Source organism: Tinamus guttatus, unplaced genomic scaffold (genome assembly GCF_059628265.1).
Source record: "Tinamus guttatus ecotype Peru unplaced genomic scaffold, ASM5962826v1 Tinamus_guttatus_pri_ptg000384l, whole genome shotgun sequence".
NCBI lineage: Eukaryota > Metazoa > Chordata > Aves > Tinamiformes > Tinamidae > Tinamus > Tinamus guttatus.
The window spans coordinates 4,090,427-4,105,984 of record NW_028288918.1 but is presented as its reverse complement, the minus strand read 5'-3'; the positions used below and the strand labels follow the sequence as shown (position 1 = coordinate 4,105,984).

The 15,558-nt window shown below is 42.7% G+C and overlaps 1 protein-coding gene across 1 annotated transcript; it reads left to right on the top strand.

The window, feature by feature from the left end:
- Nucleotides 1-8,084: 8,084 nt before the first annotated feature.
- ATP6AP2 (ATPase H+ transporting accessory protein 2) lies at nt 8,085-15,558 on the top strand. The gene is made up of 8 exons (XM_010226275.2): nt 8,085-8,221; nt 9,438-9,566; nt 11,417-11,512; nt 11,716-11,853; nt 12,039-12,092; nt 12,762-12,911; nt 13,946-14,062; nt 14,866-15,558. The coding sequence occupies exons 1-8, from the start codon at nt 8,201-8,203 to the stop codon at nt 15,058-15,060; spliced, it is 900 nt and encodes a 299-aa protein (XP_010224577.2). The 5' UTR covers nt 8,085-8,200; the 3' UTR covers nt 15,061-15,558.

Sequence of the window (15,558 nt, the reverse complement as noted above, 5' to 3'; positions counted from 1 at the left end):
ACTTCACAGAATGGGCAGGCATTTTCCCACTCACATTTTCCATTACTAAGAGGGTTTCCTCACTCCCAGCTCTGTGCCCCTCTGACCGATTTGTTTCTTCCAAATCTGTCCTCTTTGGACAGATTTGTTTTTTCCTACTGCAGAACATCACCACAATGATTATTCTAAATCTAACGAAGCTCTGCAATAGCCCAAAGGCAGCCAGAAAACCCCAGGATGGAAATCAGCAGAACGAGTCTATAACCAGACCACTAGGGAAAGCACCCAAAGCCAACGCCAAAACCTACTTACAGAATAACTGTTAAATGAGACAAAGCTATTGCAGGCTAGAAAGGCCCTTTTGTGGCTTTCAGCTGAATTGCTGAATCTTTGTTCATTCTCCCAAAGATGCATGTAGCTATTCCGCAGTCCCAAATTCTACAAGGTCACATGTAAGATGCAACTGGAAAAGGATCATTTTCTGATCTTGCATATTATTGAAAATATTTGCATTGTCTCCCTAGAGATTACTATTTGGCCATACAGATGTTAACTACTGTGTTGCCATCACTTCCCCAAACACATATCATAACAAACTGCGACGCAGGCTTTGGTGCAACTGTGAATGAACAGAACAGGTCTGAACACCACAAACATTAAGTCACTACTAAAGGAAGTGCAAGAAACACTTTTGAAAATGGTCAGCATGTTTGTATTTAGGTGTCTCATTTAGAAGTCTAATTTGAAGGGCACAAAAATGAAACTTAGGCATAAAACCACTGCTGTGTGGTCACTTAATTCAGGTATGAATCCATAGTGCTGCTGAAAGCCACAGTCCCAATTTCAGACAGCAGTTCCTGCCTCCCTAAGTGTAGCAACACTGGCAAATCTGGCAACACCCCTTTCAAAAGCAAGAAGCTTTAAGTTAGCTCAGCATTACCCTGTAACTTCACCCTAACAGCTGCAATGATTACCTTCAAAATGCAGGCCATATCTAGAGCACCTGGCATTTTCATTTCATCTGCTATGAAAGGCTTTTATTCCTCGGGATAGATCTTACATTAAAGCTTAACAATGACAAATTTTATTTCCAAGTTTAAACATTCTGTTTTTAACCATTTTAGTAAAAGCAGCAAGCTAAGGTGTTCACCTGCTCATGGTGGTTTCTCTCCTGGCTGAATTTCTAACCAGCCTCTTCAGGTGCAGGGTGGAGAGTGTTGAATCCAAGTCTCTGTCACCACATCCTAAATCCTCTCAAACTGGAAAAAGAGGTGCATTTCCAGCCCACTTTCCAGAAAGGCTGAGTAGTCGTGATACAGTATTATGTTTGTGGGGTTGCAAAACTCTTTTGCTGATTAACACAGGAGGTCAGAGTAGAGGGCCCTCATTAACCAAGGGATAAAAGACCATGTTTGTCATTCTCAGTTGAAGAGGTGACAAGGGCAGATTTCAGAGGCCAACTCTTAAACTTGTTGAGCTTAAAGCTGACACTGAAAGTGTAAATTTTCTTTACCATTTGCCAAAAGGGTGACAAACTACCCAACCTGCTATGGGGGCTGGGTAAGAGCATGCACACGGGTAATTAATTAGTGCTGACTTGCTGCCCTGCAGGTCACCACTCCCCATCTCACTGTGCCATCTCACGAGCACCTCATGTGCTCTCACCTTCGAGCTCAGGTTTGATTTTGATGTTAAGCAGCTGCATCAGAGAAGGGATGATGCTCTTGATGCACTATAGTATATATGCTGTATTTAGGATAAGATGAAAACAAGCCATTTCAAAGCACCCAAGATAGCCATGCAGCACCCTACTGCTCCCTCCTTAGAAATTAGCCTCTAGCTTTTTTTTGCCCAAGTTTGTGCAAGAAATAGATATAAGGTTTCTTGGGAAATGGGGGCTAGAACAGTAGAAACAAAAATGAGTATCAAAGTTGCAGGTGGGAGATCAAGTAGTGCTAGAACTGGAATAGGACAGAGGCTGCTGGTGAGGATAAGCAGTGTTCCGCTACTGCTTACGATCATGGCCTATGCCCTGCTTTATACTATTTTCTCTGATCACTGAAAAGATTTAGGCAAAATTTACAGTTCTGATTCTAGACAGTGCTTTAAATCCTAAAAATGGCTGTATGTTAAATAAGAAAAAAAAAAAGAAAGAAAAAAGCCTAACTTGTTTTTTTAGCTTTGCAATGACTAAGATAATGGCCTTGGTCTTTAGCAAGAATTAGGCACAGAGATGCTCTTCAGTGTTGTCAGCTAAAAAGTGTTAAGCTCCCCATGGTGCAGCTTATGAGATTTTGCAGATTGCCTGTAACATTTAGCCTGGCACTACTGAAGGCAAGTTCCCCTAATAAGCTAAAAAATTCTTGTGAATGACCTTCTTACCTCTTATTAAAATGTGCGAGCTCAAACAAGCAGGAGAGAATAACTTCCAGTCCCCACTGACGTGGGAGGAAACAATGAATGTAGATTTTGCCCTAGCTCCCACCAAATTTCCATTTTTCCTTCCTCTGACTCAGTTTCTGTCATCCACATCAGTGTTGCCCTTGGCCACTGTTCACTAGAAAGGCTGGAGTGAGGCAGGATTGAGGACAATAGGGAGGCCATCAAACAAAGTTTCCTCGAGAGTCTAGGTTTCAAACGACCTTTGGCTGGGGTATGAGAATGTATATCCGGAGTTTGCAGCTGTATTTTTGACCACAAGATGGTGCCAAAAGCACTCACGCTGTAGTGATGCTTATTCAAAATACTGAGCAAGGCAGGCAGCTAGCAAATCTTTGCTTTGACCAAGTCCTTATTGATAAAATTATTAAGAATGTATTAATTGAAAATTAATGATTAAATCAACTGTAATTCATACGCACCACATACACAATTCTTCATTTCTCTCCACAATCTGAGGAAAACACTATATTTCTTTCCCCAAGTCTTCCTTCCTCATTATTGCTGCAGCCCCAACCTACAGAGCCTGTGTTCGTTTACTTTTATCAGACATCCTAACAGCCATATTCTCCCCCTATCATCGATGTCATTATAAAAACATATTTAAAGTGTGTTCAGTAGCACCCAGAGCTTCAGGAGGGCTTTCGGGTCCTGATGGGGTAACAGACAGGGGTGTAGGAAGGCCTGCTATGAAATGGGCAGGATCAACATGAGCTGAACTACAAGATCACGACTGACACGGAAACATCTGCACACCAAACCATGGGCAGCTCACCCTCAGAGCCACACCTGTGGCTCTAAACTAAGGCTAGGGAAAATGGCTAGAAGCCTGCCAGTCTGCAAACTGATGGTGTAACTCTGTGGTACTGGCCTTTACGAGCATACCGATATCCAAGGAGCACCAAGAACCTGTGTACTGGGTTAGTCATACTGTTATGAAAAAAAACAGAAGAGAATGCACCCAAGGACACGTTTTCACTGTTGTCGCCGAAAAATATAGACAAAACAGCAGATGTTCCTGGGACATCATGAGAGAATATGGACAAAACAGCAAAGATCATTTGAAGACGAAGATAAGGACCACTGTATCTTCAAAGAACTGTCTGGAACGGGGCAGCAGAACCAAAACAGGGCCTCTGAGCCAGAATGGGGCCATATGTGGGAGTGAGTTCCGGGTCGTCATGGAGTGGACAAGGTGAGAGGACCATCAGGGGGTCTCAGAAGACCACCAGAGACCACCAAAGGGACAGAGGGTGCAAAAGGGTGGGGTAGATTGCAATTAGTTCTGGGAAATAGAAAGAATATGTATGATCACTCCTGGTGTTTAATGCATATACAGATAATAGAGGAAATAAAAGTTTTAGCAAGCACGCCTTAGGGTGTGCACGATGGGTGGAGCACTCAGTGCTTCTTAATACTACATTGGTGTTAGCAGGTTTATTCACGGTTTTCAGTGACAATACGACTGCTTCGTAATAAAACATTGCTGCTGCTTGTTAGTTTCCCAATGAGGAAAACAACATGGCAACAGGAAAACAAAGATAGAGGTGAAAGATTTATTTTCAAACTCTATTTCCATTGTGATTTCAAGAAGAAAAACGAGCAGAAAAGGAATAGGAAAATATCCAAGCACAAAACTGTTTTCTATTTCTAGTATTGCACAACACCCTTAGTGGATGCTTCATGAAAAACAGTGTCAAGATAATCATAATAAAATTACAAATGAGTGCTAAGGCATTCAGATTTACAACACAAAGAAAGGTAGTAACATAGATATAAGACAAAAGGCTTCTTAAAGCAGTCTTATCTGCCCCATCCCCTTGTTCCCTTTCTTAACCCATCTGTAAGAAATCTTGATTTAGGTGAAGGTGAAAAACACGACACAGAATTCTTCCCACACACTTCTTTCCCTGTTTCGCACTATCGACTACATTTCCATCTCAAGCCTCGCCACATCCATCCACCATGCCCCCTAGCAGCTTTACAATCCTACTGCTTTGAGCCATTCTGCTTGTCTCCATCAGCATTTCAGGCATAAATCCAATATTGGCAGGGGAGGGACAGGCGCGCAGCTCTACAGCTGCTGCTGTCACAGGCAAGACGGTGTGTGCCTATACCCAATTTTGCAAGAGCTATGTTATGTGGTGTTGGTTTTGTGATACACTACAGAGAGTAACGGAAGAGCATGTGTAACTCCAAGTGCTCACCATAACTTGGTAGCGATTGAGTATTACTCTAAATATGTCTCCTATTCTACAAAGTATCTCAGGTTAGGTTAGGTGTCTCATGGACAAGGAGTACATTTTATTGTAGTGTGCCAGTGGGATCCTGGGGCGCAGTAAGAAGAGCGTCTCCAGCAAGTCGAGGGAGGTGATCCTGCCCCTCTGCTCAGCCCTGGTGCGGCCCAGCTCCCTCAGCGTCTCCTCATAGGGCAGATGCTTCAGGCCCCTGATCATCCTCGTAGCCCTGTGCTGGACTCTCTCCAGCAGCTCCACATCCCTCTTGCACTGTGGAGCCCAGAACTGGACACAATACTCCAGATGTGGCCTCACCAGGGCAGAGTAGAGGGGCAGGATCCCCTCCTTTGACCTGCTGGAGACGCTCTTCTTAATGCACCCCAGGATCCCACTGGCCGCCTTGGCCACGAGGGCACACTGCTGCCTCATGGTCAACTTGTCGTCCACCATGACACCCAGGTCCTTCTCTGCAGAGCTGCTTTTCCAACCATAATAATTCTGTGATTTTATGAAGACCTCGAAACTCGCTTTCCCTCAAATTGAGAAGACAGAAACAAAGAAACCCTCAAAAACGGGATAAAATCTAACCCCCATGACAGCAGATACAGAGAACGCAAAAAACAGCCGACAACCCCCTCAACCCGCGCCCGTCCACGCTCTGCTAGGGCCACTCCACAGAGGAACCTGGTAGCCAGGTGGGAGGGGCGGGTGAACCCTGGCCCTTATTGGCTCCTTTAACCGTCTATCAGAGCCTCCCTCTGAGGCTGCCCAATCCCGCCGCGCCGCCTACGAATGGCGTCACGGCGAGCGGTGGGAGGGGCGAGGAGGAGATCCCTCGCGCTCCGATTGGTGGAATCAGCCGTCAACCCGCTCGGGGCGAGGCCCCGCCTCTCCGAATGCGCAGGGGAAGGAGGGAAGAAACGCTGCAGGGATCCCTCGCCGTGTGATTGGCCAAGGCCAAACGCCACTCAAGCCACGGCTCCGCCCCCGACGGCGCCGCCGCTCAGCTGAGCGCTCAGTCCCGTGACAGCCTGGGGGCGGGCTTGATTGGGAGTGGTCAGCTCAGCCCGTCACTCACGCGGAGCCCCGCCCACCTGCCCCGGTCCCGCCTGCGGGTTGGCTGCGGCGGCTGGCTGTCAAGCGGGGCGGGCGGGGCGCGGGGCGGGGCTCGCAGTCGGTGCGTGCGGCCCGGCGGCTCCTCGGCGGTGGCGGCGACATGGCGCGGAGTGGAGCTGCTCTTGCGGCGGCCGTGCTGCTGGTCGTGGCTTGTCTCGCCGGTGAGCGGCCGTGACGGGCTGGGGGGCGCTGTCCCGGCCCAGCGGGGCGGGGGAGGCCGCGCTGGCCGTTGGGAAAGACCGTTGGGAAAGACCGATGAGGTAGAAAAGAGGAAGGGCGGGGGGGCGGGGAGCGCGGGGGGGTGCGCCTGTGGGGAGCGCTCGCCGAGGGGCGGGGGGCTGCGCCAGGCCCGTCCCTGCCCCCCCCCGCTTGCTCCAGAAGCTCTAGGAGGAGCTCCCCCCTTCCCCCTCCCCCAAAGGCGAGTGTATAGGAAGGCCTGGAAAGCTGGAGGTGGCTTTGTTGCCAGGTGCGGATTCTATGGTCTGCCCAGCTGCTTCCTGTCATTCGCCTGGGCCTTATTATCTGCCAGACCGTTATTATTGTAAATGGTTTTCATTCAGTCTATCCCAGTTCTTCAGTCCTGGTTCACAAAGGTACTTGAGAGCTAAAATCCTCCTGGTGTCAGTAAGGTCTGCAGAAATTTGATTATATTTTCTGTAGGTTGGTAGGAAGCTGGATACTGGTTAAATTGCATTAGTGAATTTATTTTCCAGACCTCACTTGCTATATAGCCTGGCATGATATTATAGTCGAGCAATTATAGCGTGTCTGAGGAAAATGTACGTACTTATTTTCAGATTCAGTTTTTCTCAATGAAATCTTGAGTGAACCTTGTAAAAAAAAGAGTTAAAGGGAGGAAATCTCTGACATAACACCCAGTGCAGCTTGGTCTCAGAAGAGCACTGGTCTGCCTTGCAGCCATGTGGAGAATTAAAGCGATGTGCCAAGTCAAAGGGACTGACAAAAGTATTTATAACTATTTTTTAAAAACTATTTCCTAAGCAAATTGATCTGGAAACATTTCTGCCCTTCAAAATATGGATGCTAGGCTATTAAATTTGATAGCACACCATCCAATGAATAGATAGCAATTTAAAACAACAGCCTCAATCTGTTCCATGTACAGCGGTTGATACGGCTTGTTCCCTCTTTTGCCACCCTTCCCCAACCTGCATCACAGCACTTTGTTCTTTTAGTATGTTTATCGTAACATAATTCAAATTTACAGTCAACATTTGTATGCGTGATCATGACCTAGGCTCTGAAACGGTGAGCATTTTCAAGGTCAGATCAGTTAAAAGATTACTGCTGGTCATTATGTGTGTTTATTACTGCATTTTTGTAAACAGCCTCTAGGTTTGCTGGTACCCTGGAAAACTGTTTCCTTGGAGTGGTAGCTAAGGTTTAGTTACCTTATGATTAGTTTTCTGGTGGAAACCTATGTAGATTCTTCACTAGGGATTATTTCTGCATTGTGGTTGTGTCTGCTTACATAAAAATTTGCACAAAATGTCTTTTAACATTCAATTTTGTAAGACTGATAGAAGTTTGTTTATATACACAACTTCAGTTCTTCAGTGACTTTACAATGGGCTGGTAAGTTGAAATAAGTCTTTGTTAGATCTCTAATTTTCATGAGTTCCTTTTTTGTCTTTAGTAATAAATTATAGTCTTCATAATATACTTAAAAATACTCTTTTAGTCAACTTTGCTATTCAAGGTAGTGGGGGAAATAAGGAGGATCCTAAAAAAATCAGCTGAGGCCCAGCGTTGCGTCCGAGGGAGAGAACCCTCTCTTGTTGCCCTGCCTGAGAAAGCAGCGCGGCGGCACCGGAGCCATTCTGCAGCAGGCAGCTTGTTGCTGGCAGCATCCTGCTGAAGGCAGCACCAGCCAACGTGGTGGATCCTGCTGCCTCTGGATGTGGTGGCTCTGGCTGTTGTTCAAGCAGCCCTGGAAGCAGAGCGTGCTGTGCTAGACTGTAGCTGTGGGGCAGCTAAGGGTTTATTGAAGGCTGCCTGGTGCTAGTGAGACTAGCTTTGCCACAGCTGAGCTGTCCTGCAGTTTGCAAGCAGTTTTTCAGTGTGTAGAAGTACTCTCTGCTGTTGTTTTAATAATTGCCTTGCTGTGGTAATGTGGATTTGTCCATATGTTATTCACTACTGTATGAAAAACCTTGCCATGTATTTCAGTGCGTTAAAATGAAAGGTTCTCATTACTTGTGAAGTGAGAGAGAGATGAAAAATGAATTAAATGTATTCTGTTTCTGTGCTGCAAGGAAAAGTTTCTAAAAGAAAATGACATTTTTCGTTTGTTTTTAGGTGTGTGGGGCGATGAATTTAGTGTCCTGCGATCACCTCAGTCAGTGGTTTTTCGAGATGGAGGTTGGCCGCTTCCTGGCGAGAGGATCCCTGATGTAGCTGCATTATCCATGGGCTTTTCTGTTGAAGATGTACGTTTCAGGTCTTGGTTTTTGGCACAGAGCATCTTACTTGGCATGCAAGTCTTTGTCATGTGTTGGAATATATTTGAAAAAACTTCCCTTTTGTCTTGACGCTTGGGTGACTTGCCAAAGTGTGATTTCCAAGCATAGAGTTGGGGGATGTGCTTGAGAAGCTCTGGGACTCAGTTACACAGAACCATAGAATGACTATGGTTGGAAAAGACCACGTGTCATATCCCTCCTCATGCGTCATCGTTTAGAACAGCAGAAACTGCTGTCCCTTCTTGCCTGTGAAGTAATCCATAGCGCTCCTCTCTCAGGCACTCTGAAGAACAGGAGTGTTTCGGGTCATCAGGAATTGTGAAAGGTCAGCAATTTTTCTGCTGAGCAGTTACTAAGAACCAGTAAAATAGGTGTTTGGGAAGTCATCTAAACCATTTGCAAATCTATTTTCTGTCCCAGGTTAGGTGTCTGAACAGAGTTTAGCGATGTTTAAAGCAGGGCAGTCTGGACGGATTTCAACTTGCCCACTGAATTTCTTGCTGAGGCCTCACAAGGGTTGAGGAGTGACTCTTAAAGCAGTGCCTGAATGCTTAATGGCCAGGTGCCTCTAACTGTGCCTGTCTGCTGCCAGCTCCTTGCGGCTGCAGGCTGGGCCGTTCTTCTGACGGGGACAAGAGAGGTGGATCCCCACCTTTTCCATGCTCTAAAATAAATGGACACTGCAGCCATTTGCAGAGATTCTAGAATATTCACAGTATTAAATCAATGATTCTCAAAACAGTCCATCAAGAGTCCTCTTCTGCTAAGGTTAAAGTAAAACTGCCCTCCTTCCTCTTTTGTCCCTATTGATTAAATTAAAGGGTTTCTTTTGTTTCTTTTGTGGGATACAGATCATAGCATCAGTGGTGCTTAAAATCTCAGTAACTTAGTATCATAAAGCTTAAATGGGCAATTTTATCTCACATACAAGAAATCTCTGTTTCAACTCCTGGCAAATGCATTTTGTGCCTGAATAAGCCACCCAGCTAGTCTTCATTGAGTTCTTGCAGGTATGTAATTAGAGTAAATTGCTAAAGCATCTTTGTATGATTTTATGTAAATTCATAAGTGTTAGATTAGTTCATAGAATTATTTTGCTGTAATGGTGGGAGAGGTTTCCCCTCTATCTTTTCCTCATGTGAAATGCACTTTTTTTTTTTTTTTTGACACTATTTCATAATAGGACCTTCCTTGGCCTGGGCTTGGAGTGGGTGACTGGTTTAACAGACCACGAGCTACTGTGCTGGTGACAGTGAAAGGAGTAGACAAGCTGACGTTGCCCGAGAAGGGGGTTTCCTACCCTATTGAGAATGTGAGTATCTGTGTTTGGGACTGCCTACAACTTCTGCAACTCTTGTGGTGTAAGTAGAAGTTCATGAATTTCCACTGTAGTTCTTGAAGCTCACTTAGTCACTTGACATTTACCTACCCCCTTCTAGGTCTTGTAGATCAGACTATATTTATAATAAACAATCCAGTTGGACTCCTGTACAAGATGAGAGGCCTTTGAAGATCACCCAAGTTCTCCAGCATTAAGTTCAATGTCTTGTCTGGCCAAAGCACGCTTTCCTCAAAAGGCGTCTAGTTTTAGCATTTGCACCAAGTTTGCACCAAGACATTGAGAATCTGCCTCTCCCATGTTAGCTTGTTGATTCATAATTAGAATTGCTTCACCTGTGTATGTGATAGCATTTTGTATGCTGTTGATTTTTGGATATACTTTTCCTTCTCTAAGCAATCCTTGTTTTTTTTTTTTTTTTTTAAGGACTTTGCTGTTAAATATGTTCTTTGAGACAGAATGAGATTATGCTATATCTCTGTCAAAAAGAAAGAAAACAAATCCCAAAACATTACATTTGCCTATCAGAGGCATCCTGTCTTCACTGAGGCATTTTTTTCATATTTGAGATACAATTTTGTCCACATATATCTTAACAGGAACATAGCCTTTTAGTATTTTTTTTTCCTCCATTCTTTAGTTATAGCCTCTGCTCTTTATTTTTAGCTGGTTAATTTTGCCACTGACTGTGTCAGGAAACTTCACTGGCATTCAGTTTACCATGCAGTTTGGCTCTGTATAGCTGCTGTGCTCTTATTAATAAAACGATAAATAATATTCTCACTTCATTCAAACTTTTGGCATTATCTAGGACAGTAGTTGATAGTGTTTCATAGAACAGTGACCACACACCCTAAGGTGAGGGAAGGATTTCCCTGTGAAATCTGTTTGTCAGCTATCAGACAGTTCTAAACCTGTTTTCGAGGGTCAACTTTTAATCCGACCATGATGTGGCTTTAAATCAAACACGTTCCCTGGTTAAGTGAGCTGGACGCAAACCTGTTTTTATGCTGGCTGTCCAGCACAGCATGCTGTTTCAGGCACAGCTACAGTAAATAGTTTCTGGACAAAAACTGACTTGGGATTGTCTAGATCTGACCCTGTAGGCATACCTAGGTTGCGGAAATCTTACATATAATTAAGTCTGCAGTCTTACTCACAGTTGTAACTCTCTGTTCTGAAAATGTACTTTGTACCTATTTTCCTTTTTTTTCCCTGTTAATAGGAATTAATATTCCTAAGCTTCCATTTTTCATTAATTACCTTATGAATATTTTGTCTTTCACCACATACAAGTTATCCTAGCCTACATACTTATATTAATAGAAAAATGATTGTACTCTTTAATTAGTGAATGGGAAGGGAATATGTCATTTTGCTTCTTTCTAGATAAAAGCCAGAAGTACATGCTTTATTAGCTTGCCAGTAATGGCACTATACTATTATTATAATTTATTTTGTTCTTTCTATATTTTATACAGTTCTTGGGTGTTTCAGCAATTGGTCTTTCTACTGATAAATTTTCTTCATCAGTTTTCTTTGAGAAACTCATAATTGGTAATGAGATATTTTATAATTGTAATGTACACTAACATCAGTTTCTTAAAACCCCAATACTCATGTGTAAGTAACCTGTTGATAGATATATAGTTGACATCTTGTCTTGCTCATTGTCTTTTATTATTTGTTATTACTGCTTTGAAAGTATCTGTACTTTCAAAAAACATTGTCTTATTTTTCCAGGTTGCTGTAGCTAAGCAGATTCTCTTTTATATCATTAGGCCATGCTTTATCCCCAAATCTAACTAGACTTTGTGTTTCAGGCTGTTCCTTTCAGTCTTGACAGTGTTGCCAGCGCTATTCACTCGTTGTTCTCTGAGGAAACTCCCGTTGTCCTGCAGCTGGCCCCTAGCGAGGAGGTGAGTATTGCTTCATCTCTGACCTCAGATGCTCTAAATAGTGACTGTTCCTCCCTTGCATGACTGGAACAAAACCAGCTCATGATGTGCAGTATCTTTCATTGAAGAGAGATTGCAAGTATGATTGATTGTTAATGTGTGACTGGAAGAAAACCTGAAAATCCTAAACCTCTCTTCTGATAAAACAATGGCTGTTTCCGCAGAGGGTGTACATGGTGGGAAAGGCAAACTCAGTATTTGAAGATCTTTCTGTCACACTGCGCCAGCTGCGAAACCGCTTGTTCCAGGATAACTCCATTCTCAGCTCCCTTCCTCTAAACTCCCTCAGCAGAAACAATGAGGTAAAACAAACAAAAAAAAAAACTACTCAGCGGATACATTTCTACTACCTTTTTTTTCCTGGTATTCTTATTAATGCTTCCCCTCCCTCCCCCCGTTAAAAAACTGAAACTTGCAGCAAAGTGAGTCTTCCCTTGCTTGGGACTCATCGAAGGAAATGTTCTTATCTTTGTGCTTCTTTCCTTAGGTTGACCTTCTTTTTCTATCTGAACTACAAGTCCTACATGATATTGCAAGTCTGGTAAGTAAAATTTTTGAAGCACTTTTCACATCTTACACCTCCAACTTCAGACATCTCATTTAAAAGGAGAAAAACCATTAAAGATAGAAAAGGCAGGCACCAAAATATATTCAGTTATCATCAGTAGGTTGTATCAGTTTAAATAATGCATTTTCATTTGGATCAGTATTTTGATCAGCTCAGATTAAAATTTGAATCTGTCAGTGAAAGAAGTAAATGAGATACTTTCCTCTAGTTTCACCTCTAGTTCCTTTTGTGTTAAACTTGTGAGAATGGGAAATTCTGAGCTACTGTTCCCTGTACTTGAAGACACAGGAAGTTCTCAGGGAGGAATTTGTTGGGGCTTTGCTTCTGTTCTTCATTAAGAAATATACAGGTAGTTAAGATGATGTTCTTTGTTCTGTCCACTGTTTGACTTTAAAAAGTCACTATAACATTTACCTGAGCAGGTAGGAGTGACTTTTTTGGTAGTGTGAATGGTGGCGGTAGTAAAAATATTCCAGCAAATAAGGTGAGCTTTTAATTCTGAGCTTTTTAAGCAAGAAGCTTCTTACAGTCCTTGTAAAGGGTTGCTGGATTAGTCCCAGTAAACTGATTTTGCCAAAACGTGTATTTAAGGTAACTTGTGTTTGAATTAATCTCTTTCTGTCTGTAATGTCGTTGCCAAAGTTGTCTCGACACAAGCACTTGGCCAAAGACCGCTCACCAGACCTGTATTCTCTGGAACTGTCTGGCTTGGAAGAGATTGGGAAACGGTACGGGGAAGATTCCCAGCAATTCAAGGATGCTTCTCAAATTCTTGCAGAATCTCTGCAAAAGGTAGGATTTCTGTATAACCATGTGTTAACTGCAGGAAAGTAAATGCCAGGTTTATTGATTGATTGTTTTCTGCTGTGAGCAGAAATTGGTTTGGGCTGTGTTTGGTTTTGTACTGCAGCTGTTCATTTATAAAATCTTATGTTACAAAATTTGTCCCTTTGTGAAAACCATTGACATGATTCTAGGACAGATTACATGTTTTGTTTAACAGGTAGGAATATATTAAAACCATATATAATTATGAGCTGATAAGTCTGTTTTACTTGATCAAAAATCTTATATTTAAAGCCACCAGTATGTTTCATCAAAACTGGCCCCCCAAAATGGGCAAATAAATGTCTTTATTCCAGGATAGACTGGTTGGTCTGCTAAAACAGTGTAAATCTGAAATTTTAAGCTGCCAAAGTGATGGCTGGTCATTATTGGTGTGCTCAAGAAAGCATTCTTTAGCATTTCTTTGGTGATGATTAGATAAAATCTTTATTAAAAACTGAGACCAGCCAGGTTTGAGAGTTTGTAAAGCATGCTGGAAGAACATAAAAGCAAAGTAGCCAAGTAGCTGTTTTCTTTAAATACTCCTCATCCTCTTTGCAATTAAGCAAATATATAAAAATACTAGAAATACCTTTTTTACCAGAATTCCCCTCTAGAATATTAGTCTTCAACTCAGATTCAAATATTTAGGTTTATAATTTCCCAGAGCAAGATTGAGAGTCTAAATATTTTGTTGAAACTGACTGATAGGAAACTGGGGAGCTGTACAGCCACAGGCATTTCCTAAAGCAATGTAGGAACCTGTTCAGCCCAAAGAGCAGTAATAACCTTTGCTCTGCCAAAGGATAGCTGAGGAGTCTTAAAGGTCTCTCGTAAGTTGGAGCTTTCTCACTGGAATTCTAAGTGACTATGAACAACTAAGAAGTTTTACAGACTTCTCCATCCTGAAGCTGGCAAGTTATGGTTTTGCGTGTCTAGCTGAAAAAGCTCTCTTAATTCCTGGCTGCAGTGTGGATATTAAATTACTTTTCTTTCTCCAGTTTGCGGATGAGATGTATAATCTCTATGGCGGAAATGCAGTCGTAGAGGTGGTGGCTGTAAAAGAATTTAATTCTGCTCTCAACAGGAAGACTCGTTCCGTTCTCCAGTCTACAGAGGTAGTAGAGACATAGTTTTGTATTTCTCTTAATGTATCTCTTAAATATAAATGTATTGAAAATGCATCATGTTTTGCCTTTAGCATATTTTTAAAGTCTAGAATACTGACTTTGATTTAGGTATGGGTACAGAGAGGTTAGCTTGTCCTGATCTTCATTTAACTGTAATTTTAAGTTAAAGGGCCTCTGGGGGTCATTCAGTCCGACCCACTACTCAAAACAGAGTTAACTTAGAAGTTGGATCGGGCTGTGTATGGCCTCTTCCAGCCAAGTTTTCCAAATTTTGAAGATTGGAAGCTCCACAGCCCCTCTAAATAACATGTTCCAAATCCTAGCCACTTTCACTGGGAAAACTGCCTCCCACCCCAAATATTTAATTGGAACTTGCCTTGCTGCTGTTTAGGACCATTGCTACGCAGACTTTTGCTGTGCTCCTCTGGGAAGAATATCTCTGTAGCTTGTAGGGAGCTAAGGCTGTAATTAGCTTCCCTTTCTGTCCAGCCTTCTCCAGTGCAGGCTGAGCCAAGTCCTCATCTTTCATGTGCTCCAGCCCTCTGCTCACCTGAGGGGCCCTCAGCTGGCCTCTTCCCCATTTCTTGCTCTTTTGAGTCTAGTGTTGGTTCTTGGCAGCCCATTCCTTCCGATTTCTTTAATGTCACTCATCACGTTTGTATCTTGTGCCCCAGCATCAGAGCACAAAACTGCCCATCTCTTACTCAGATTGCTCAGACTTTTGGTACAGCCAGGATGCATTTTGCACGCGGGGTAGCCCTGAGGTGATGCACTTGTTTTTCTCTTTACAGAGCGATGAAGATAATCCATATAACCTTGCCTACGAGTATAACTATGACTACGCTGTCGTCTTCAACATTATTCTGTGGTTGATGATAGGTCTGGCTTTAGCTGTTATAGTTGTCTCCTACAACCTCTGGAATATGGATCCTGGCTATGACAGCATTATTTATAGGATGACAAACCAGAAGATAAGAATGGATTAAACTGCACTGTGTTCCAGTACAGGAAAATGATGAAGAATAAGGTTTCCTTTAAATTATGTGAAAGCAAATATTCTGATGTAGTTAAATGTGTTTTTTTTTTTTCCTAAAGGTGTACCTACTTTTAAGTGTCCTTTTTGTTTTTTTTCTTCCTTCTCAAAGCCTATTTTAAAAGTCAGTAGTAGCACCTGATTGGATTTGCATATTGAAATATACCTGTTTAAAAGGAAAACAAACATACAAATCTAATTATTAGTAAGACAACATCATTCCATTTTTTATCATGTTACATGAGCTTCAAGGAGGATCTGTACTACCTGTGACTGTGCAGAGCAGCTGAACTGAAATTACAGTAGCAAGGCAGTGTTTGGAAGTCTTACACTGGAGGATTAGAAATTATAGCTAAATTGTTGTGTTGTATATTATGAGCCAGTTGTAAATGTTCGATGTAAATATTTATAATGGCTATATGTATGTTTGGAGAACAAAGTTCTTGCTCTT

Excerpts from the sequence above, each read along its gene's own strand:
- ATP6AP2 (XM_010226275.2), top strand. The coding sequence starts at position 8,201 with ATGGGCTTTTCTGTTGAAGAT. Across the intron at positions 9,567-11,416 it reads TTTCCTACCCTATTGAGAAT|GCTGTTCCTTTCAGTCTTGA; the intron begins GTGAGTATCTGT and ends TTTGTGTTTCAG. Across the intron at positions 11,513-11,715 it reads AGCTGGCCCCTAGCGAGGAG|AGGGTGTACATGGTGGGAAA; the intron begins GTGAGTATTGCT and ends CTGTTTCCGCAG.